This window comes from Centruroides sculpturatus, unplaced genomic scaffold (genome assembly GCF_000671375.1).
Source record: "Centruroides sculpturatus isolate CEXI.00-Female unplaced genomic scaffold, Cexi_2.0 scaffold41, whole genome shotgun sequence".
NCBI classification, from domain to species: Eukaryota; Metazoa; Arthropoda; class Arachnida; order Scorpiones; family Buthidae; genus Centruroides; species Centruroides sculpturatus.
The window spans coordinates 1,274,917-1,301,993 of record NW_019384983.1 but is presented as its reverse complement, the minus strand read 5'-3'; the positions used below and the strand labels follow the sequence as shown (position 1 = coordinate 1,301,993).

The 27,077-nt window shown below is 29.0% G+C and overlaps 2 protein-coding genes across 2 annotated transcripts; one reads left to right on the top strand and one right to left on the bottom strand.

Moving 5' to 3' along the window:
* Positions 1-599: 599 nt before the first annotated feature.
* Positions 600-2,459, top strand: LOC111632859 (sulfated surface glycoprotein 185-like). Its single transcript, XM_023377383.1, has 4 exons — positions 600-1,035; positions 1,111-1,154; positions 1,400-1,780; positions 1,853-2,459. Exons 1-4 carry the CDS (start codon positions 1,005-1,007, stop codon positions 2,063-2,065), a joined length of 669 nt encoding a protein of 222 aa, XP_023233151.1. The 5' UTR covers positions 600-1,004; the 3' UTR covers positions 2,066-2,459.
* A 179-nt stretch (positions 2,460-2,638) lies between these two features.
* Positions 2,639-6,088, bottom strand: LOC111632869 (collagen alpha-1(II) chain-like). Its single transcript, XM_023377396.1, has 4 exons — positions 5,965-6,088; positions 5,267-5,292; positions 4,993-5,178; positions 2,639-4,705 (listed from the first exon to the last, which is right to left on the bottom strand). Exons 1-4 carry the CDS (start codon positions 6,005-6,007, stop codon positions 2,666-2,668), a joined length of 2,295 nt encoding a protein of 764 aa, XP_023233164.1. The 5' UTR covers positions 6,008-6,088; the 3' UTR covers positions 2,639-2,665.
* Between the last annotated feature and the right edge of the window lie 20,989 nt (positions 6,089-27,077).

Genomic DNA, 27,077 nt, shown 5'->3' with positions numbered 1-27,077 from the left:
CCAAATGTTGCGTTTTTATTTGTTTATAAACGTTTGTAACTTCTTAACAGATAAATTTATAAATAAATTATTTTATATTCTTCGTAAATTTTCCTTTGAAGAATAATGAAAGTTTCATTTTCCTTTAACAGACGAATCAATTTTTCATATCATCGTGTTTAGAATATGGCAAATAATTAAATATTCAAAAGCTTTCTTTCAAAATCAAGTGGAAGAAAGTCGTTAAAGTGAGAATGAAAAGTTTTTATAAACCTGTATTCTGAGAATAAGCTTTTAGGTACTTACTTGGAAGTTGATTTACACCTTAATGTATTGGCTGCAGCAAGCATAAATCATATTTTGCAACTGTTAACTAACGCGGGTGCATAGACCTTATAAAATGTTTTTTTAAAGATTTTTATTCAAATATAATATCCTCCAACCTTATTTTAATTTGTATTTTCTAACTAAAGTTTGATTGAATTTATGCTAATTTCATCTTTAATTTGGATTTTAAAAAAATGTAAACTAATTTTGTATAATAAATTCGATTTTCTCATTTAATTATCTTTATTACAGAAGAAAATAAATGTTTTTTTGACAATGTTTTCGAGAGAAAAGGAAGGATTTATCTAATTTTCTTTGAGCAATTGCGTGAGAAAAAGTGCTCTTAGTGATCAAAGGTTCTATTCGTTTTTTTCAAATCCGGATCATGACACGTTGCTACTCATTATGTTTATATCATTAAAGGTCAAAGGTTGCATTAGAAAAACTTTCGGTTCTTGTGAATTTCGAAGAATTGCCGGTGATCCGTCTGTTATCCGGATGAAGGGTCGAGAGGTGAGGACGTCCAGAACACCTGAAGGTCGTCAAAGTGAATGCACTGTCCAATAATTCACAACTTGCACTATATATAAAGGCGTGCCAACTCGCCAGACAAAGAGTCACTCAGTTAAGTCAAACATATTCCTATAATTTTTGCTCTTTTGGAACTGAATTCAAAGTGAACACTTCAATATCCTAAAATGAAGTTAGCATTTTTACTACTTATACTTGGTGAGTGTGATATTTAATTTCATTAATTAATACAATTTATATAAATATTTATTTTATATTTATATTTTTGTCCAGGAATATTTCTGATTGGAGTATATTCCCAAGAAAGTTATCGAAGAGTAAGTACTTCATTCTAAAAAAATTAATTTATTTTCTACCATAGAACTGTTGAATAATCAGTCTAATTTAAATAGATTATTTTTCGTAATAATTTTTATTAATTTTAAATACTTAAAATGGAGTAAAGTCTTAAAGTTTATTTCTTAAGAATTCTTAAATCAAAGATGATAAACTAAGATTTAAAAGCCTACACTTATAACAATCGTTACAGTCTTTTTACGTTGATTATTATTTAATTCTATAGGAGTCACTTCGGGGAATAAGTCGATACGACAGAAATAAGCAAAACCAATATAAAACACGTGCTCCTCCACCACGAAGAACACCTTCACCTCCTAGGAAACATCAATCACCTATTAGAAAATCTCCTCCTCCTCCTCCTCCTCCTCCTAGAAGACCTTATCCTACTCAAAAATCTCAAAATACTCCGAAGTACTTTCCAGAGCCTACACGCAAACCAACGAGAAGACCATATAGACCGGCTAGCCCACCCAAAAATTATAAAAAATCTTCAATCCCAGGAGTACCAGGTAGAGATTATCCAACTTTCAATATCCCAAGTAAAGATTTCGAGTGCCGTGGAAAGGCTCCAGGTTACTACGCCGATGTGAATACCCGTTGTCAGGTAAATCATATAATCTTTTAGAATTTTTATGGATTTTTAAGTATTTTTTATGTAATTTTTGCATTTTTTTAGACTTATCACATTTGCTTAAATACCGGCGGTAAAAGAAGTTTTCTGTGCGTCAATGGAACAGTTTTCAATCAGAGGTCTTTCACTTGTGACTGGTGGAATAAAGTTAATTGTCAAGAATCGCCTAAGTTCTTCCATAGAAATACAGAAATTGGAAAAGAAGAAAATTCGCGTAGAAGATTTCCTATTAATCCTCGCATTAGTAACCCATATTGAAATTAACTATCGGGTTGAAAGCTTACTGTAACCATTTGTTTTTTCTTATATTAAATTTTTCGACTCATGTCTCTTAAATTGTCTACATTCTTCTTTTAAAACCACATATACTAAGAACAAATGTAAAAATATTTACTTTTCACCGATCGTGTTCGACCCCATTAAGGGTAGGCCCGTTCTGTGTGAGAAAAACTGAAACAGATCCCACGGTCAGGGCTGGACATAAACTTTTTGTGGTCCTAAGCTATGCCATGTAACAGGCCTCCTTCACCAAATAATGATACATATAAAAATGTGAGGCTCTGAGCTATAGACTCATAACGCGAGACCCTATCGATATGAAAAAGTAAATTCGCGATTTCATCTGATCAAATATAAAAATATATAATATCAAAATAAATAAAGTTATTGTTATACATATTTATAAGAAAGTTAAACATAAATATTCAATAATTTCAATATATTATATTAAATATCAAATACAGAGTTTATATAATAAGATTAACAAATATAAAATAAACTTTTCTTTCTAAAATAATAAAAAATTTAAATGAAAATATGGAATATAAAATCATAAAAACTCATTTTAAACATTTTATATTAATTTTTTATCTGGTCCTCTTTAACGTAGTATAATTTATAAGCTGGTACTTCTTCGTTAACTGTTTCTTTAGCAGCGTTACCGTTTCCTGTCGAATTTTTGGTTATTGCAACTGGTACATGATTTTCATAAACAAGAATTGGTTTTAGACCCTTTTCATCAGATGAAGGTAAGCTGCTTTCACCTTGTTGAGAGGGCTGACCAAGCATAGATCGATCTTTAACATTCAATTCGCTACTCTTCTGGTGATTACCAAATGTTGCGGTATAATTGTTATTTGATAACCGATCTGGGGGTCTGTATGCTGTTTGAAGATCATCTCTTGGTGTATTTACAAGTGGAGATTCAGTAGCCCATTCTGATGAAGTCTGCGAGGAGAATTCGTTGTATCTCCAACTTGGAGATGCCCAAATATTTGACCGAGGATAGCTCGATGGCTGAGATCCTCTTCCATAATTAGATGATTGAAGATTGTTAGACCGGGAACCAGAAAATCCACGTGGTTGTTGGTTAAATCGAGTATTTTGGAAATCGGAAGGTTCATTGTAATTCAGTGATCCGGGTCCTCTTGGATATGTCGAAAACTGATTCGGCCTACCCATATTTACTCTTCCTGGTAAACCTCCGAAGCCTACAGGTTTTTGTACATCGTAACCTCCAGATCCAATTGCTGGCCTTTGAGTAGTGTAGGGATATCGTCTACCTGTTAATCGATTATCAAATGGAGGTTGTTGTGATCCTGGTCTTCCATATGGTTTACCTATTTCAGGAGATTCTCTTCCAGATGAATACTGATCTGATCCTGGATGTGTTCTATCAGGTTGTTCGAATGGTTGTCTTCCATATGGATAACGTCCTGATCCTGGTTGTGTTCCGTCTAATGATGAACCTGGAGAAGCTGGTCTCACATCTGGTCTACCGAAAACTGATCCTCGTGAACCTGGTTGAGATGTATGTCTTCCAGAAGGATAACGTTCTGATCCTATTTTGGATCTGTCATATGATGGTCCCAAAGTAGTATGAGATGAGGGTTGTCTGCCATAAGGGTATCTGCTTGTTTCTGGTTTTGTTGTAACAAAAGATCCTGATTCTGGTCTGCCAAAAGGTGATCGTGTAGATCCAGTTGAAAAGGGTTGTCTTCCATCAGGATATTGTGTTGATCCAGTTGTAAAAGGTCGTCTTCCATCGGGATATCTTTCAGATCCTGGTTGTATATTATCGAACGATGATTCATAAGATCCTGGTCGTAATTCGGGTTTATCGAAACGAGAATCTCTGGACCCTGTTACAGATGGCCGTCCTCCAGACGAAAAACGATCTCCTGGTTGGGGCTGACTAAAGGGATAACGCTGTGAGCCTGTTGAAGGAAATTGTCTTCCGTAAGAATATTCTGGTTTAAGAGATCCTGGCCGTGTCCTTGGTCTGTCAGTAAGAGGTCCTTTAACACCTGCTAAAGGCTTTTGAGTATCAAAAGATGATCCCCGAAATCCTGGTTGAGGTTGCCTTCTATTGTACAATGAACTTTGAGATCCGGTAGGAAGTGGTTGCTTATCAAATGGTGATTGTGTTTGTTGCCTATTCCATAATGAATCTTGTGATCCTGTTGGTCTGGATGATCCTATTTGACTATCACCATATTGCCTAGGACGATCGAATTCAGATTGTGTACCATATCCAGTCGAGGGACCATAACGATCCTGTTCTCCAACTATACCTCTTTGATCTGATCCATAACGTGTATTATTCGCTTGATCTCTTTCAGAAAATGGAGTTAACTGATTCTGAGAATGCAAACTTCCATATCCTTGCTGCCCGTAAGAAGGACGGGCAGGGAATCTCCTTGTAGAATAAGGCCCACCTAGCCCATTATAAGTATTATTGGAAGATTTTCCCAACAATTCGTTTACATTGTAAAAATTTGGAGAATCTTGACATTTTACAGAATACCAATGATCGCAGCTAAGGATCTGTTGATTAAACAGGGTTCCTCTGGGACAAAGAAAAGATTCTTTTCTGTTGTTATGACAGACGTGATAAACCTAGAAAAAATATAAATTTTCTATTAAAATAAACCATAAGCAATAGAGTAAAATGTAGCCACATTTTAGTTTAACGCCTCTGAAATTGACACTAAATCGAGTACAACGTTAAACTGAAGTTATTGAACAATAAAAATTTATATATAGTACCGAGTTTATTTAGTGAAAGGTTCATTTAATATTAATAGGGAAGATCCGTTCTTAAGTACCATTGGAGCTTTACCAGGGTAACGCTGTTTAGAAGGACATTATATGAAAGTTTGACTGAATTTTTGAATAAACTTTACCTGGCATTGAAAGTCCAAATCGGCATACATTCCATAAGAGTAACGATGCACAGAACAGTCGAAATTGTTTCTGTAGTAATCAGGAAGAGCATTTTCTTCAGAGCCATCTCGATTTCTATAATCCCTAGCAGAAGTTTCATCCGGAGTATAATACGCAGGTTGAGCTTTTTGGGCATCTTCAAAATTCTAAGATTATAGACGAAAAATCTATTTTCAATAATAATTTCACTTTTATATCTTTATTCTTTGTTATTTTAATTCATTTTTAACTCACCTCTGCTTTATAAAGGGAACATATTCCTGCAAAGAAAGGATAATAATTGTTAATTAATTAATTTAAAATTGATTTGTTTTCTTAATTTTATACTTCAGAATTAAGTTATTAAAATGAATGAATTAATAATTATTTAATAAGTACTTATGGTTCCATAATTACTGAAATGATCGCTTCTTATCACATTCTCAATTTCAGATAATTAAAATTATTGGAGTTTCTAACTGAATTTAAGGAAATTTAGAAATAATAATTTTTAAATAAGAATTATTAATAAATTTCGTTTAAATTAGAGAAGCATACGCGTTGGCTCGTGCAATGAGTGACATTATAAAATCAATATTTTGAGCATATAATTTGTATAAAAGTATAGAGTTTGTTTAATTTATATAATTAATTAAATTTTAATTATTACTTAAATTAAACTTTTTACAATTTTAAAGAAATTAATACAATTTAAGTACTACAAATTCCCAGATGTGCAATATCACACCCGCATCGACATACAGACACACACACGTAATTTCATTTTGTAATCATTACTCATCAAAAGAAGTGATATAATAAATCATTAAAAACACGTCAAAACTATACAAAATAAAGAAAATAATAAAATTTCCTATTTTAAAATAATAAAACATTAAAATATTTTCTAATCAGCTGACAGAGATGGGAAGAAATAAAGAATTAAAACTCACCCAAAATTATTGACAAAACAAAATAACTCATTAAAGAAGGCATTTTTTTTTTTCACACGTCTTGGACGTGTTAGAAGCCAAAGGAAATTAAATAAGTTTAGAAAAATCAAGCGAGGGGGTGACTTTTATAGGAAAATGAAAACGGATGTCATTAGAATCTCAAGGACTGTGCGTCATCTTTTCGAATGGTAGGAGGTGGAGAACTGATTATTAACCTGTAAAAACGCCTCTCATTACCAAAACCAAGGCGGGTGATTGTTTTACAGAAGTAGAAACCCTAATTAGTCTTCGAATTAGGTGAATCAGTTGTATTTCGGTATCGTTTGAATTGTAAATTTTTTCCTCTTTTTCTCGTTGTAAAAATCGATGCTGCCGTTTTTTTAATTAAGTAAAATCCGACTGATATTTTAAAATTCATGGATTTTTTAAAAATTCAAAAAAAAAAAAAAATTCTCAGCGTCATTTCGGTAACATACGTCACTAAAATAATTATGTCGCGTGTGTCTGATTAAATTTACAAGTGGTCCGTAATTTAATTTTCTTGTCGAGAATTATTAAAACTTTGCTAATGAATCGATTGGAAATTTATATGGGGTCTTAAATTATAGGGTATGAAGATCTTTTCTTCTACAGAAAATTATAAATTTGGAAATGTAAGGCTCTCTTGTAACGTGAGGCCCATTTCGACCTGATGATGCGAGGCCCTAAGCTGTAGCTTGTTTAATTCGTGAGTAAATTCGTTCCTGAGTATAAATATTGAATGTTTAATCGATAATATTGATGCGTGTTCTTTCTTCGTGTTGGCTGTCTTACCTGTTGCAAAATGTTTAATAATTCTCTTCGTAACAGGTAAACATTTAACTCGATATTCCGTGAATTTATACACTAATCAATTAATTAATCGTGTCGTCTTAGTACAAGAGGTTGATTATAATTTATGCCTTCAATTTCTGTTTTTAGACAGTCTTTCATATGCATAAAAACACATCTTTAAACCATTTAAACCTCGTCTTTCTTACACTCTGTTATCTTTCATTTTCCTTTGCATAAACTATATTCAAATAAGAAAATTATGAAATATATTCCTCGTAAATGAAATTTATATCATATAGGACTTATATTTGTTAAAATTTTTCCACTATGTATTAAGTTATAGCAAGAAAACACTTCCTAAATAAGATAATCGCGTGTCTCTTTCCTCGACAACTGAGTTGAGAAGTATAAAAAATTAATTTATTAAATCATTTACAGTTAATAAAATAGATAATTTGTTTAATAACTTAAAAATTAATATTATTCAAGGAAGGGGAAAGATAGAAATTAATGCAAAGCCATCTTTACGAGCATTGTGAGTAAAATAAAATGCAAATAATCTACAAAAATTTATTTATCTGTTTAAATATACATTTAATGAATTTAAAGAAGAGAAAATTTAATAAATTCAATTGAAATGTAATTAAATATTAATAAATTGTCAAGTGCAGTTTTACACTCGAATGCATAAGTTGTATTTTCATACATGCGTGCATTATCTCGTTTCACTCGTTTTTATGGTCATTTACAGACAATGCATGAAAAATTACATTATAATTCTTTAACGAATAGAACGTATCTTCTAATATAAAAGTTGTTATAATTCGTGAATGAAATCAGATGTTTATCTTTGAGAAAATTGATTTAATATAAAAAAGTTGTGTATTTTTATATAAAAAAGAATCTATAAATCATTTTCTCCCCTATTAAACATCCTTTAAATAATTTTTCTATTATTATTCACTTCATTTTTTCAATTGTAAATGAGCATAATTCTTGGAAAATTTGTTTTTTTTTTACTTCTAATGTGTTTTTTATTATTATAAAAAAATGGAAAAAACTGAAAATTTGCATTAATATTACCTGAAAAAATATAATTCCAGAACAACCTTACATGAAAATTTTCTTTAAATCACGCGTAAATAGCAATAAATATTTTCGCACATTAATTACCAAAATTTAAATTAAATATGAGAAATGTAACAGATTTTTAAAGATTAAAATAAATTTTATATAATCATTTATTTTTTCGTAAAAATTCCGTCACAGTAAAGTATATTTATATATCTGTCTGACAGCATAATACTGTTTCAAGGACTATTGGGTGGATAGAAGAGGAAATACTTATAGATAAGGTGCATATAATAAAAGAAATGTTAATTTCGATTAAATTTCTAAATAATTCTTCATTTTTAAACATTAATTCTAATTTATAAGTAATTTAAAAGCATTAAAATCAGCAGAAATGTACAGTGATCGTTGTCAATTACTCATTATTTTATATTCCATGAAAATTTTAGACATGAATTCATGATCTAATTCAGGTTTAAAGTATCAACTTCACAATTGAAACTATAAAAACTCTTGTTTTTAATCCGAATTAAAATTCACATCACTATTTCCCCCAGCAGCATTACAGAAAAGTGCTCATTAATTAAGCATAATCCACTAAAAATATTATTTCATTTGGTATAAACAATATTATGGTTGAAGTAATTATGAGAATTTTAGAGATGACCACAGTTTTGAAGTGAAAACTTTACCCCGAAGCTTTAAAAACGCATTAGTAACTTCACCCGAATTAAAATTCACATCACTATTTCCTGCTGTTATGACGATTCCGAGAAGAAACGTTCAGAAATTTACTTATTAATTAATTTTATAAACACAACACTCGGCTTTTATCAAGTACAGATAACATAAAACATGAGAAATTTAGAGATGAGCGCACGTTTTCAAGTGAAGACTTAACATCCGAGTCTATAAAAGCACATTAGTACTTCACCCGAATTAAAATTCAGATCACTGTTTCCTCCCAAAATACTAATTCTACGAAAGTAGGACTATTATGAAACCTTGACGTCACAAAAATAAAAAAAAAACAGCAGAAAAAATCTAGGTGGATCACGATGAGATCAACTACTTTTCCTTTCTACACGAATGACGATATTTTTCAGCTATTTTCAAGGTGGAGATGTAGAAAAAACTGTTTTATTCCACACAAAAACAGGCCAAAAAAGTGTTAGTTAATGCTCTTTATTCGTTAGAAACACACAGACATATATATACAATAAAACTATAATCTATTCTTCATCAATATCGGATTCTTCGGGTTCTTGATAAAGATATTGATTTAAATCGTAATATTTTGTGGCATCTTCGCACTTTACATCGTACCACCAAGCGCAGACGAAATTTTTTTGGCTAAACACGGTAGCATTTGGACATACGAAGCTATCTCGGCGGCCATCTTGATGACAGACGTGAAAAATCTGAGAAAAAGAAAAAAAGAAATTAATTATTATTTTCATCGATGTCATAAGTTACTTACGTCGTTTATAATATTTAAGTGTGACGCTAATGTTATTTACGAAAGGTCGGTACATAGACAAGGTCGCGGTTATTTTGGAAATAAAAAAAAAAAAAGAAACGACTTACTTGGCATCTTGTCTCGGTATCTGCGTAATATCCGGGATATAGCTGATTAGAGCAGGAAAATTCCGTTTCCGGTACGTTGTAGTAAATTGGAAAATCTTCTCCCGGTTTACCGAATATCGAAAGTGTTTCGATTTCTGTTAAAAATACAGGTTCTTCGTTTCCATCGCGCCCATTCATTATCCCATTTCGATTTAAATTATAATTATCGATTTTTTTATTATTTTTATAACCGTTTTGGCCATTTGCGTATCCATTTTTTCTTCCGTTCTGTCCGTTACGTTTTCCGTTTTGCCCACGATTACCGTTATTATGTCCGTTTCGGTAGCCATTTTTTCCGTTGTCTTTACCGTTTTGTCCGTTATTCAAATTAAAATTTCCATTTTCTCCATTGTCGGCGTCGTATAATTGAGAGGAACCAGAAGCCAAATATTGTAATCTTCCCAATTTTCCATTGCGTGATAGAAAAGGTGTAAAATCGGGTCTGAAACCGTTAAGGCGTATATTTTTTCTACTTAATTCCGATTTATATCTAGAATTTACCTTTCTAGGAAAGAAATTCTGGTTCTAAAAGATAGTAATTAAAAATATATTTAGTATTATATATATACATTTAAAATACAGTATCTCGATGCATGAAATTTTGATACTTGGATACTCACTTGTATAAAACAGATAGAAATGGCTAGAACTAAATGGATAGAAATAAAATATTATAAATTTAGCCTTATAAATATATCTAATTTTTATAAATATATAATAAACTTACCGAAAGAAAATAGTAAATTCTTCATATCAAAATCGAATGTCTCTTCTTGGTCTTCACTACTCGAACGAAAAAAAAAAGTATTCGTGACGATGCCGATCGGCTTTTTATATATTCTATCGCCTTCTCTTTGACATGCACCAATTCTATTATATGTCCCGAGGTGATATACACTTTCACTCTATCGTGACTTATCCTAAGGGTCAAGCGATGGCCTAGCTTTTTGTCACGATTCCTTCGATGACAGATGCTAAGGTCGACAATTTACGAATCTTTTAGATGAATATTTAAGCAACACGAATATTATATTTCAGAATAAATACCTTTATATTAATTTGTTCGTTATCATTATGATACCTGTTAATCGTGGATTTGATATAACTTCATTTTTTACAATTTTATTCTAAATCTATTGAATTTTATATGTTTTTGCAGTTATAACTTTATGGGGATCCGGGCAAAGTTGAATTGGGGGCCTCATCTACAGTGTTCACTTCAGACATTTTTCTTCGGGGAAATTTTTAAGGGAAATAGTTTTTTTTTTTTTAATTGCAATTTATGCTCTATTCCTGCGACACACTGGCAATCTACAGGGCGCCATATTTAAATTTCGATATTCTTACTACAGTGATGAGTTTATAAAAGATTAGTTTAGTTTGGGGCCCCTGTTGATGGGGGCCTCACGCAATTGCCCTTTTTGCCCACAGGATAATGCACCACTGTGTTTTTATACTTCGTGTTACGCTTCTTTTTAATGAATAATATCATTTAAAACTTTTAGTGGCCTGTAGATCAATAACAGCGTAAATGAATAGTTTAAAGTTTAAACTACCTCTATATTATACTTATAGTTACTACACTCTATTGTATAGTAATATATAATATATATTTGATTACGAATCCCCAGAGCTGTACGGAAGCGAATTTGAGGTGGTAGAAAAATTCCTTTTCGGAGAATCTGTCTCGGATATATTAGACCCTTCTCTCATCACCCCGCTGCCCCATTGTGAGTCTGTCCGAACCCACAATGAAACAATGTAGTAAATATAAGTATAATATAGTATAGTAGTATACTATTAATTGTAATTAACTATACTTAAATTTTACTATAAATCAATAATGGTTATTGATTTACAGATCGATAAATGTTAATCTATTAAAACAATAATGATAAATTCAAGAATAGTTAAAAGAAATTCATATATATATATAATTTTAAATATTTTTAAAGATTACTTAACACTAAATGTTTACGTTGTTAGTACTATTAATATTCTTAAAGACAATTAAGAAGTAAAAGGTGTGTGCGCGTGTTCTATAATTGTTTTACAGAACATCATTACACGTGCTTATATCTAACTGAAGTCAGCAAGATAAACCTGTTTCATTAAAAATTTGATTTAAAAATTTGATAAATTCATAAATTATTCGAGAAATATTAAATTTTACATACGATAACTTTAATAAACAAAGAGAAATTTATTTTATTCAGAAATAAATTGTAAATTTAAATGCAACACTTGTTCAATTCTTTAATAGTTGAAAATTTTGTTCGGTTGCATGCTAAAATTCTTTGTTAATACAATGAAATTCAGTGAAATATTGGATAAATAATTAATATATTTGTTATTTAGAGTCACAAGAACCTTTACTAATTAAGAAAATTTTAATAGAAATTATTTAAAACTTAAATTTTATGTAGTTTTAGCAGATTTTTGAAGGATCCGGTTATCGATTAATGGAAAAATAATCGATACACTTGACGTTTAATATCAATAAACATTATGATTGATCGTGTCTATTAATTTATCGCATCATTATTGATTAATTTAGGAGCTTAGAATCAAATTTGTCGATAATTTTTTAACTTTTTTCTGTATTTATATCGCCATTTCTTAAAGAATTCCATACGTAAAGTAACCAGATCGCTCCATTATTGATATAGTGTTCATTCTAAAAGTCTGAGTTAAATTATTTAGATTAACAAAATTTGTAAGAAATTCTGAGTTAAATAGGGTAAGAAATCCTCGAAATTTTTAACTAATTTCATATAACTTTTAATAATAAATGAATAAAATTATATACAGCTTACAGAAATGAATTTGTAAAGAATATAAATGCAATGTTTCGAGTAGTAAATTTGGCTTATACACGAGAAAGAATTGCATGTAATTATAGTTTAGAATATTAAAACGAATCGATTAAAAAGTTAAAAACATTTTAAATATATTTGTAAATAGGAAATAAGATGGAATCTTATATAAAAATTAGGTCTACTTAGCAGAGAAGATGACAAATCTATTTTGTACAGCAAAGAGTTTGTGGATCATTGAATGCAGAAATCGTAAATCTGACAATCCAGATGAGTGATTTTGTGACTTTTGCGAAAAGAAGGTCATCGTCGTGACTTTCATTGTTTGATAAAATCCATCTGCCAGATGACCTAACGATCCCCGATCATTGATAAGCGTCACATCTATCCTCAATAGTCGCTGTGGGATGTACGAATTATAATACAATAATGTTTCGGCAGCTGCTTCCATCACGCCCACTCTCTCTTCCCTTAGAGCGGGTGATCCATCAATCCATATTTTACACTTAAACAAAGTTTCAAAATTGTGTAGCTCTTCCTTCAAAAAAAAAAAAAAAATTAAAAAAAAGAAATATTCATAAATATTAATACAAAATTCTTTCATTACTCTAACACTAATAAACACTATTTTGAATATTCAATTCATTCAAAGTAAACAATATCAACTTTATAATATCATTTGGGGAAATATAAAACAATATTCTTTAATAAACCTCGCTTTATACATTAATTTCCTGTGGCAGTTCTATCAACGTGTAGATCGCGAGCTACTGTTTTCTGACTTGATGCCAAATTCTCCGACACTAAAAGAGATTCCATACGTTAAAAAATATTTAAAAATTCTTGCTTTTTTGTAATAAAAATAATTTTTTATTTATAAATACAATATAAACGTAAGAATTATTTATAGTAAATTATAAAGAATATAGAACTATTTAATAACTCAATTTATATACAATTTTTTTTTAATGTTTTACAAATATCTAACTGCTACATAAAATATTATCATTATTAAATAATATATAATATTTATTTATTTAATTTTACTTTAATATTCTTGCCAAGATAATAACAGATTGTGCTGCCATCTGTTATTAATTATTAAAATTATTATATCAACAAATTAAAACATTGATCAAACTAAATAATTTATCTTGATGATTTAAATAATTACAATAATTAGAATGTTTTAATTTAATGAAATGATTAATTAATAATTTTTAGGAAATTATAAAGAGACGGAAAAAAAATATTTAAAAAAAATGCTGATGTAGAATGACCGATTTCTGTCGATATGAATTGTATTTCCTGCAATAAAACTAGGGCATTTTAAGGTTACTTTAAATATTCAAAAATATATTAGATATACAATAGAAACAAATATACGCTATTATAAAATAAAATAATTACAATATTAAGAAATATTTACGGGTATATTCATGTATACTTATGCCAAAAGAAGTATTTTTTGTATAGAATAAATTGGGTAGAAGATGCTCTTCTGTGAATAGCATTGTTGAATATCTTATGTATTCAACTAATTATGAAATTTTATGACTTTTAAACGACAATCAACTAAATTTTCTGTTTGAACCACTTAACAAAAAATCCAGCAACGAGTTGCTTAATTTCCAATCAGCAACATTTTAAAACTGCGTGTGGAGCTATGTTATGATATTCTGTTTAAAAAACTTTATATGCATTAAAACCTGCGTTAAACGGAATCGCATGGTACCGAATATTTTTCCATTTTGAATAGGTTCTTTGTTAACATAGAAAATCGCTCCGTTCGGAAGACTTTTTTCCGTTTAGGTATGTTTCCTTTTTATTCAGATTCCGTTTTGGATAGGTTTTGCTGTAGTTAATTATAAAATGAAAAAAAAGCTTAATTTTGATGGTAGGAATGAATTTTATAAAAAATTGTAAATGCTAATAACAGGTAAAATCATAAGTCCGATCCCATTCGAGATATGACACACAATTCCCCTCTATTTCCCCGTTCCCTCGACCTTTAATCACCAAAATTTAATAGAATAAACCCCCCTAATACACAAACCTCCCTGCAAAATTTCAGAAATTTTCGACAAAAAGCACAGGAGTTATTAAGCTTCAAACAGGAGGAACAAAATCGTGCCCCCCACACACATTAACTTCCATACATACAGAAAAACCCCCGAATTTCTTTGAATTTCTCGACATTTCAAGGGCTAGAAAGTAAAAACCTTGGGGTTTATTTTTCACCGATCTCCATACTTTCCGTCTGTTATATATAATAGTTATATCTTATATAACAATATAATATATAGGTCTATGCTATATGATTACAGAAAATAATGTATATCATTTAATGCGGTATAAAATAAAAGACTAATTACATAATCGAGATAATAAAGCATCTTTATTGAAATTCATCAAAGCTCTGAGTGATTAATAAAGTAAGTGAAGTAGAAATGTAATCCATAATGTGAGAAAAATAATAGAAAAAATTATTCTCTACATCCCCACGATAGATAAAAATAACCCGTGATTAATATAGTTTGTATATAATGTATAAATTATGTATACACTTTCAACATGTGACGACTGCGATATAATCGAGATCAATATAGAAATTATAGGTCTGGACGTTTCTCTAAAGCTTACTCTCATACTAAGCATAAAAACACGTGACCAACCCTCCTTCAGCTCATTTAGTTATGGCTCATTGAAACTTGCATGAATCAGCTTGCAAGCTGATATATCGCACAAGATATTAGTTTGCAAAGTGCTATTTTGAGGATTATCGAGTACGATCGTGAGTAATCATTCGGAAAGGGGACATATTTAAATTCTTCCAGAACCCTAGGAGCCATAAGCGGTTTGCTCTCTTACAGAACTGTGGCTGTTTAAAATGAAAAATAAATATTATTTAATTAAATAAATGAACTCGAACAACACAAAATTAAAATATTATAAGAATAAATTAATAAAAAAATGTAAATATTTTAGCTCTTGCCCTTCGTTTTGAGTAGGAAAACGTGCTTTTCCGCCTAACACTTACGTACAGTACCTTAGTTTGTTTAGAAAGCGATTAATTGTTTATAAATGAAGTAAACAATGAAGAAGTTTGTCATAATTAGAGCTAGGACATCTAGGCACTAAAAATTATATATAAAAATTAGGAGTTTTGGTTCATAAATAAACTATTGTCACACCATTTTCCTTATCGAATAACAATAGAACTATCGATAAGACTGAAAACCTGTCTAAAACGAAAACCTACCAAAACGGAAAATATTCGACACGGTGCGTTTCCGGTTTACACTGTAATTATAATTACAGTAATACCCCGACTTACGCTACCCCGACTTACGCGAATCCGGAGTTACGCGATTTTCAAATCTCGTCGATTCGTCTTTTGTTTGANTTATTTTATTCAGAAATAAATTGTAAATTTAAATGCAACACTTGTTCAATTCTTTAATAGTTGAAAATTTTGTTCGGTTGCATGCTAAAATTCTTTGTTAATACAATGAAATTCAGTGAAATATTGGATAAATAATTAATATATTTGTTATTTAGAGTCACAAGAACCTTTACTAATTAAGAAAATTTTAATAGAAATTATTTAAAACTTAAATTTTATGTAGTTTTAGCAGATTTTTGAAGGATCCGGTTATCGATTAATGGAAAAATAATCGATACACTTGACGTTTAATATCAATAAACATTATGATTGATCATGTCTATTAATTTATCGCATCATTATTGATTAATTTAGGAGCTTAGAATCAAATTTGTCGATAATTTTTTAACTTTTTTCTGTATTTATATCGCCATTTCTTAAAGAATTCCATACGTAAAGTAACCAGATCGCTCCATTATTGATATAGTGTTCATTCTAAAAGTCTGAGTTAAATTATTTAGATTAACAAAATTTGTAAAAAATTCTGAGTTAAATAGGGTAAGAAATCCTCGAAATTTTTAACTAATTTCATATAACTTTTAATAATAAATGAATAAAATTATATACAGCTTACAGAAATGAATTTGTAAAGAATATAAATGCAATGTTTCGAGTAGTAAATTTGGCTTATACACGAGAAAGAATTGCATGTAATTATAGTTTAGAATATTAAAACGAATCGATTAAAAAGTTAAAAACATTTTAAATATATTTGTAAATAGGAAATAAGATGGAATCTTATATAAAAATTAGGTCTACTTAGCAGAGAAGATGACAAATCTATTTTGTACAGCAAAGAGTTTGTGGATCATTGAATGCAGAAATCGTAAATCTGACAATCCAGATGAGTGATTTTGTGACTTTTGCGAAAAGAAGGTCATCGTCGTGACTTTCATTGTTTGATAAAATCCATCTGCCAGATGACCTAACGATCCCCGATCATTGATAAGCGTCACATCTATCCTCAATAGTCGCTGTGGGATGTACGAATTATAATACAATAATGTTTCGGCAGCTGCTTCCATCACGCCCACTCTCTCTTCCCTTAGAGCGGGTGATCCATCAATCCATATTTTACACTTAAACAAAGTTTCAAAATTGTGTAGCTCTTCCTTCAAAAAAAAAAAAATTAAAAAAAAGAAATATTCATAAATATTAATACAAAATTCTTTCATTACTCTAACACTAATAAACACTATTTTGAATATTCAATTCATTCAAAGTAAAAGATATCAACTTTATAATATCATTTGGGGAAATATAAAACAATATTCTTTAATAAACCTCGCTTTATACATTAATTTCCTGTGGCAGTTCTATCAACGTGTAGATCGCGAGCTACTGTTTTCTGACTTGATGCCAAATTCTCCGACACTAAAAGAGATTCCATACGTTAAAAAATATTTAAAAATTCTTGCTTTTTTGTAATAAAAATAATTTTTTATTTATAAATACAATATAAACGTAAGAATTATTTATAGTAAATTATAAAGAATATAGAACTATTTAATAACTCAATTTATATACAATTTTTTTTTAATGTTTTACAAATATCTAACTGCTACATAAAATATTATCATTATTAAATAATATATAATATTTATTTATTTAATTTTACTTTAATATTCTTGCCAAGATAATAACAGATTGTGCTGCCATCTGTTATTAATTATTAAAATTATTATATCAACAAATTAAAACATTGATCAAACTAAATAATTTATCTTGATGATTTAAATAATTACAATAATTAGAATGTTTTAATTTAATGAAATGATTAATTAATAATTTTTAGGAAATTATAAAGAGACGGAAAAAAAATATTTAAAAAAAATGCTGATGTAGAATGACCGATTTCTGTCGATATGAATTGTATTTCCTGCAATAAAACTAGGGCATTTTAAGGTTACTTTAAATATTCAAAAATATATTAGATATACAATAGAAACAAATATACGCTATTATAAAATAAAATAATTACAATATTAAGAAATATTTACGGGTATATTCATGTATACTTATGCCATAAGAAGTATTTTTTATATAGAATAAATTGGGTAGAAAGTAGAAAAAGATATATATTGCATATATATCTTTATCATATATATATATATATGCAAAAAGATATATATATACTGAATGCAGAGAGAAGTAAAAGATATAGAAAGAAGAGCATCCTTGAAGTGGATTAAGACTTTTCGGGGACCCTGAGCATAGAAAATTAACAGCCCTCTGCATAATTTTATATAACGCTTAATTGTATCTATGGAATTATTCATAAATTATGATATACAACTGCAACGCTTTATTTTTTTCCAATTTCGGTGTCCCCTGGACCCGGGCCAATAGACATATGTGTGATTCACATATGAGTGTTAAGAGATGCTCTTCTGTGAATAGCATTGTTGAATATCTTATGTATTCAACTAATTATGAAATTTTATGACTTTTAAACGACAATCAACTAAATTAATGATAAATTCAAGAATAGTTAAAAGAAATTCATATATATATATAATTTTAAATATTTTTAAAGATTACTTAACACTAAATGTTTACGTTGTTAGTACTATTAATATTCTTAAAGACAATTAAGAAGTAAAAGGTGTGTGCGCGTGTTCTATAATTGTTTTACAGAACATCATTACACGTGCTTATATCTAACTGAAGTCAGCAAGATAAACCTGTTTCATTAAAAATTTGATTTAAAAATTTGATAAATTCATAAATTATTCGAGAAATATTAAATTTTACATACGATAACTTTAATAAACAAAGAGAAATTTATTTTATTCAGAAATAAATTGTAAATTTAAATGCAACACTTGTTCAATTCTTTAATAGTTGAAAATTTTGTTCGGTTGCATGCTAAAATTCTTTGTTAATACAATGAAATTCAGTGAAATATTGGATAAATAATTAATATATTTGTTATTTAGAGTCACAAGAACCTTTACTAATTAAGAAAATTTTAATAGAAATTATTTAAAACTTAAATTTTATGTAGTTTTAGCAGATTTTTGAAGGATCCGGTTATCGATTAATGGAAAAATAATCGATACACTTGACGTTTAATATCAATAAACATTATGATTGATCGTGTCTATTAATTTATCGCATCATTATTGATTAATTTAGGAGCTTAGAATCAAATTTGTCGATAATTTTTTAACTTTTTTCTGTATTTATATCGCCATTTCTTAAAGAATTCCATACGTAAAGTAACCAGATCGCTCCATTATTGATATAGTGTTCATTCTAAAAGTCTGAGTTAAATTATTTAGATTAACAAAATTTGTAAGAAATTCTGAGTTAAACAGGGTAAGAAATCCTCGAAATTTTTAACTAATTTCATATAACTTTTAATAATAAATGAATAAAATTATATACAGCTTACAGAAATGAATTTGTAAAGAATATAAATGCAATGTTTCGAGTAGTAAATTTGGCTTATACACGAGAAAGAATTGCATGTAATTATAGTTTAGAATATTAAAACGAATCGATTAAAAAGTTAAAAACATTTTAAATATATTTGTAAATAGGAAATAAGATGGAATCTTATATAAAAATTAGGTCTACTTAGCAGAGAAGATGACAAATCTATTTTGTACAGCAAAGAGTTTGTGGATCATTGAATGCAGAAATCGTAAATCTGACAATCCAGATGAGTGATTTTGTGACTTTTGCGAAAAGAAGGTCATCGTCGTGACTTTCATTGTTTGATAAAATCCATCTGCCAGATGACCTAACGATCCCCGATCATTGATAAGCGTCACATCTATCCTCAATAGTCGCTGTGGGATGTACGAATTATAATACAATAATGTTTCGGCAGCTGCTTCCATCACGCCCACTCTCTCTTCCCTTAGAGCGGGTGATCCATCAATCCATATTTTACACTTAAACAAAGTTTCAAAATTGTGTAGCTCTTCCTTCAAAAAAAAAAAAAAAATTAAAAAAAAGAAATATTCATAAATATTAATACAAAATTCTTTCATTACTCTAACACTAATAAACACTATTTTGAATATTCAATTCATTCAAAGTAAAAGATATCAACTTTATAATATCATTTGGGGAAATATAAAACAATATTCTTTAATAAACCTCGCTTTATACATTAATTTCCTGTGGCAGTTCTATCAACGTGTAGATCGCGAGCTACTGTTTTCTGACTTGATGCCAAATTCTCCGACACTAAAAGAGATTCCATACGTTAAAAAATATTTAAAAATTCTTGCTTTTTTGTAATAAAAATAATTTTTTATTTATAAATACAATATAAACGTAAGAATTATTTATAGTAAATTATAAAGAATATAGAACTATTTAATAACTCAATTTATATACAATTTTTTTTTAATGTTTTACAAATATCTAACTGCTACATAAAATATTATCATTATTAAATAATATATAATATTTATTTATTTAATTTTACTTTAATATTCTTGCCAAGATAATAACAGATTGTGCTGCCATCTGTTATTAATTATTAAAATTATTATATCAACAAATTAAAACATTGATCAAACTAAATAATTTATCTTGATGATTTAAATAATTACAATAATTAGAATGTTTTAATTTAATGAAATGATTAATTAATAATTTTTAGGAAATTATAAAGAGACGGAAAAAAAATATTTAAAAAAAATGCTGATGTAGAATGACCGATTTCTGTCGATATGAATTGTATTTCCTGCAATAAAACTAGGGCATTTTAAGGTTACTTTAAATATTCAAAAATATATTAGATATACAATAGAAACAAATATACGCTATTATAAAATAAAATAATTACAATATTAAGAAATATTTACGGGTATATTCATGTATACTTATGCCAAAAGAAGTATTTTTTGTATAGAATAAATTGGGTAGAAGATGCTCTTCTGTGAATAGCATTGTTGAATATCTTATGTATTCAACTAATTATGAAATTTTATGACTTTTAAACGACAATCAACTAAATTTTCTGTTTGAACCACTTAACAAAAAATCCAGCAACGAGTTGCTTAATTTCCAATCAGCAACATTTTAAAACTGCGTGTGGAGCTATGTTATGATATTCTGTTTAAAAAACTTTATATGCATTAAAACCTGCGTTAAACGGAATCGCATGGTACCGAATATTTTTCCATTTTGAATAGGTTCTTTGTTAACATAGAAAATCGCTCCGTTCGGAAGACTTTTTTCCGTTTAGGTATGTTTCCTTTTTATTCAGATTCCGTTTTGGATAGGTTTTGCTGTAGTTAATTATAAAATGAAAAAAAAGCTTAATTTTGATGGTAGGAATGAATTTTATAAAAAATTGTAAATGCTAATAACAGGTAAAATCATAAGTCCGATCCCATTCGAGATATGACACACAATTCCCCTCTATTTCCCCGTTCCCTCGACCTTTAATCACCAAAATTTAATAGAATAAACCCCCCTAATACACAAACCTCCCTGCAAAATTTCAGAAATTTTCGACAAAAAGCACAGGAGTTATTAAGCTTCAAACAGGAGGAACAAAATCGTGCCCCCCACACACATTAACTTCCATACATACAGAAAAACCCCCGAATTTCTTTGAATTTCTCGACGTTTCAAGGGCTAGAAAGTAAAAACCTTGGGGTTTATTTTTCCCCGATCTCCATACTTTCCGTCTGTTATATATAATAGTTATATCTTATATAACAATATAATATATAGGTCTATGCTATATGATTACAGAAAATAATGTATATCATTTAATGCGGTATAAAATAAAAGACTAATTACATAATCGAGGTAATAAAGCATCTTTATTGAAATTCATCAAAGCTCTGAGTGATTAATAAAGTAAGTGAAGTAGAAATGTAATCCATAACGTGAGAAAAATAATAGAAAAAATTATTCTTTACATCCCCACGATAGATAAAAATAACCCGTGATTAATATAGTTTGTATATAATGTATAAATTATGTATACACTTTCAACATGTGACGACTGCGATATAATCGAGATCAATATAGAAATTATAGGTCTGGACGTTTCTCTAAAGCTTACTCTCATACTAAGCATAAAAACACGTGACCAACCCTCCTTCAGCTCATTTAGTTATGGCTCATTGAAACTTGCATGAATCAGCTTGCAAGCTGATATATCGCACAAGATATTAGTTTGCAAAGTGCTATTTTGAGGATTATCGAGTACGATCGTGAGTAATCATTCGGAAAGGGGACATATTTAAATTCTTCCAGAACCCTAGGAGCCATAAGCGGTTTGCTCTCTTACAGAACTGTGGCTGTTTAAAATGAAAAATAAATATTATTTAATTAAATAAATGAACTCGAACAACACAAAATTAAAATATTATAAGAATAAATTAATAAAAAAATGTAAATATTTTAGCTCTTGCCCTTCGTTTTGAGTAGGAAAACGTGCTTTTCCGCCTAACACTTACGTACAGTACCTTAGTTTGTTTAGAAAGCGATTAATTGTTTATAAATGAAGTAAACAATGAAGAAGTTTGTCATAATTAGAGCTAGGACATCTAGGCACTAAAAATTATATATAAAAATTAGGAGTTTTGGTTCATAAATAAACTATTGTCACACCATTTTCCTTATCGAATAACAATAGAACTATCGATAAGACTGAAAACCTGTCTAAAACGAAAACCTACCAAAACGGAAAATATTCGACACGGTGCGTTTCCGGTTTACACTGTAATTATAATTACAGTAATACCCCGACTTACGCTACCCCGACTTACGCGAATCCGGAGTTACGCGATTTTCAAGTCTCGTCGATTCGTCTTTTGTTTGAGCGCCACGCAACTCTTAATTACTCATTTCCCCCACACTATTGTTCGGCTTACATGTTCGGACGTGTTCGACATATAGCTACAATTTATTTTGTGTTATTTGTATGTATTTATATGCAAAATTATACCCCGACTTACGCGGTTATCGCTCGGTCCCACCTATCGCGTAAGTTCGGGTATTACTGTACTTAATTTTCATCATCTAAAACCAAATGCCTTCTTTTTATTATGCACTATAAATTGTTCTATACAAATTTCTCTCTTCTTTATTATATGCAAATTAATAAAAAAATAAATGAAAATAGCTTATATACAATTAAGCTTTCTGTAAATAATATTTAAATATACGGTAAATATACAAAGAGATATTGATCCAAGTACAAATTTCCGAGTCAATTAATTAAATAACTTTCGGGAATAATTTATTAATTTTTTTATCTCCTTCAGTAAATTGTTTATATAACTAAATATCGACAATCTCATTAAAAATTTGTTGATATTTAATACGATTTTAAAAAAATTAACGTTTTGCTTGCATCTAATTTATCTAATTAAGCTGTAGAGAGGTGACCCTTGGATTATTCTATATTTTAATTCGATTATGCTTAACATAAATAGTTTATCATTCAAAATCCTCTTAAAATTCTAAGTTAAATTAATAATATATTTATAAAGAATTTTTTTAACGTCTTCTTATTATAATTTATCCATTATAACTGGATTTAAAACAATATTCGAGACTCTTTTATAATACTATAAAAGATCAAAACCTGTGTAAAGCGGAAACGAAAGGCTTTTCAGTAGCAATTGAATGACAGAAACTGATTAAAGCCAACTTTTTCGGCATAACATTATTCTAAATAACAAATAAAACATATTCCAAGCAGTAGCGTAACTGGAACCGAATTTGGGGGGGTCGAATTAGAACGTGCAGCCCTATATTGACACTCGTACTACTGTAGATATAGCCATTAGAGCTGTAAATGAAGAGTAAACTCATTGTTTAACAAAAGTAGTATGCCCGTAGGGCCTCCTGGTTATGCTATTGGGTTAATAAGCAGATTTTTTAAAGCGTATATCACATTTAAATTTTCCCTTTTTTTCTGTATTACTTAAAACGTAACACTGTATAAAATAGAAATCTGCCAAAACGGAAAATTCGGGCGTTCCGGCTTAGACAGGTTTTGCTTTATATAATGAAAATGAAAGGGGGGAATGATAAAGTCACTTTTCATCAGTTAAACGAGACTAATCGAAGCTAAATACATTTTTAAAAATTTAAAATATTTTATAATAATATATTATTAATTTATAATATTGAAATAATCAAAATTTAGTTATTTCAGAATGAATAAATTTAGTAAAAATAATTTTTAAATGGTATATGGCTCCATCTGTTGAGAGTTATTTCAATTATTGCAAATAATTATTATAATTTATATTATTTTTGTTAATATCAAATTAAATAAGAATAAACTTGATCGAAATATTAAAGTGAAATCAATATTATTCATCTACATAAATCACAATTTCTGGAAATATGTACTAAAATACCTTCAAATATAAAAAAAAAATTTAATTAATTTTTTAATTGATAAACCCGAAAAAAATAAAATAAAATAAAAATTAATTAAAATTGTTAAGATTTTAAGATATAAAAATCATTAAAATTTGTAACTTAACTAGAAATGAACTTATTAATAACGTGCTTTAATGAATTACGTTTTATAAGGCTAATATATATAATATGTATATTTAAAGTAACATAGGGCACAATGACTCACAGAAATGGAAAATAATTAGATTATTTAAATATATTGAATTTTGGTGGTAAGTAATAAAGACTAATTGATAAATACCCTAATATGGAATACAACTAGTCCTTATTAATAAAGCTGATTATAATCTAATTTTAAAAATTACAGTTAATCGGGTATTCGATCCCAAACATTCCATATCTAGTCTCGATTTTCGTGTATCTAACTCCTTTTTTCGAGATTAACAAAGGACAGACAGACAGACAGACTGGCGACAGTTGGAATGTATAGATGTGTAATTTGAAAAATTACGGCTAAAAATTCAGAAAATTGTATAATAGTTTGTTCATTTTAAAAATAATACAATATATTTTTCTTTATTTCGATATATTTTATCGACACGTTCAGGTACAAATAAAATATTGCCTGTTAATACTAATATTAGGACTTAAATTTTTCTGAAAATGCCCCCTTCTTAATATCCCTAGGGATACGCAAGAAGGAACTGTTAGTGTTTACGAGTCTACACAGGAAATAGTCAGGTGGTAAACGAGTGAAACTGACAGAAACGTTACTCTAACGAATTATAAAACTTCTAGCCTAGAAGCTAATTACAATAAAAATTAGAGAAATTAGATTTACAGCTTTAATTCCGCACAGAACCGTAGCAATGTTTATGGTGAAATTGGCACCTCTTTTTAACTTATTTTATTTTAAATAGCAGAATAATGAAGAGGTGTATTGGTAAGATATAATTTTTATTATAAATAAAAATTTATTATAGAAAAACAAAATAAAACTATTCAATATGTACAGAAATCTTAGGGATGCCACGAATTATGACAATGGGTATCTGATATTTTTAGTTTTTTAATCCTTTATGCGCCAAGAAGCACGAGGGCGCTTGTACCCCTCATGCCTCGTGTTTTTCGCACGTGCTCAGTCGCTAATGCATTACTATAGCTGTGGCTGTACGTTGGAAAATTTCTGTGAAGTCCTAATGAATTTCCACGAAGTTCGATGAAATGTTCAATTCGTTTTTGCAGTGGGTCAACTAAGCCGAATAGTACTTAGAAAACAAGATGGAGGTGCAAGTTGGACTTTTGTGAAGTGTATACATCGCCATTTTTGCTCGCTGTCTTCTTACGAGATGACTACAATTGCCATGTGTAGATTACTTACGGGTGTCCAATATTTTGAATCTTTCTTCCTTAGAACATTAATTGAAGAATACAACGAATACTTTAAATAAATAAAATTGTGAAAGTAAATTGATTTATTTCATATTACAGAGTTAAAATTCGCATAGTCATGCATTAACCACGTGGTAGCGAATAAAGTCAGCCATCTTAATTCTGTGAATTTGTTTAAATTTTCAGCTTGAATTCGCAATTATCTCAAAATTTCGATCGTTTGTAATCAGAATATTCATTATACATTAAAATCTTTAATAATTGTAAAGTCTATATGACAGGTTTAGAAAAAGAAATTACAGAATGCCTGATGCAATTTAATAATAATGCTGTATATTTATTTAAATATATTTTATTGTATTTATATATTTTTTAAAAATTATTTTAAAGTTTATAGAATATTTTACTTTAATCCTGAGATTAAGATCAGCTTGTACTGTACTGTACGTTATGGAACAAGGAAATCCATCTTGTGCTCTCAGTGGATTTCGAAATAGTCTTATAGAAAATAATATAAAACTAATCTAAGCTCATTTCTTAGCTTATATTCTTCTATATGATAAACTAATATGTATTATTATTTATATATTTTTAATAATTAAACTAGTTATTTTCTTTGAGATGAAGTTTAATGATAGTCATTTATTATCAAGGGCATTGGCCTATTCAGGTATCATATGAGGCATCTAGAATAGGTTTATGCATATTATGGGGGTAAATAAATGTAAAAAAGGCTAAAACCTATTAAAAAATATATTTTAGAAAGAAAAGGTTTTTGTTTTATTATTTATTTATTTATAATTTTTGATTAAGAAGCTTCTTCTCTGAACAAACGCCTTTCAATTATTCTATGCTCGTAAAAATGTAGGCTCATGTTTAATATATAAAAACACAGATTATATTACTGTAATTAACAATAGGCAGTCTCTATAAATGAACAAGACTATGATTCATCCCCATATATTTTCCTATTATTTTGCATTATTACATAGGAATATGTTGTAATTTTATGTACTGTTTTTAAGGAATTTGTACTATATTTACATTTAAGATATTAAGAAATTACACGATAAATATGCAAAGACTATGGGGTCATTTACCTGCTAGAGTATTTGAAACTCGTGACTGCCCACGTGTTGCTTAAAATGCCACGTGGACTTTTACTCTTTACACTTTAAATTACCGTAATTTATTTAAAATTTTTAAAGTCTTATTACCTAATTTTCAGTGGGGTGCCGTCATTAGAAGCGTTGGAAGCGCCGCTTCCCTCGTATTCTCTAAAAAATAAATAAATATTAATTTTAATTATGTGAAAATAATCACACAATATTTTATTATAACCGCATTATATATCTTATTACAAATTTCTATACTACACGTGAAAAAAAATTGCTATTGTATATTAGAATATTAGTGGCGGAGTGGAATCTCCTGTATTTTCAGATTACGAAAAGCCAGATTTGCGCATGCGCTTTACAGAGCACCAACCTCACCCGGTTTAGCCGGTGGAAGCCTACGACCTTGGGTGAAAGCTGCACACATATAAAGATTACAATTCTATCAAGGACCGGTTCTGGGCTGTTAGCCGCCTG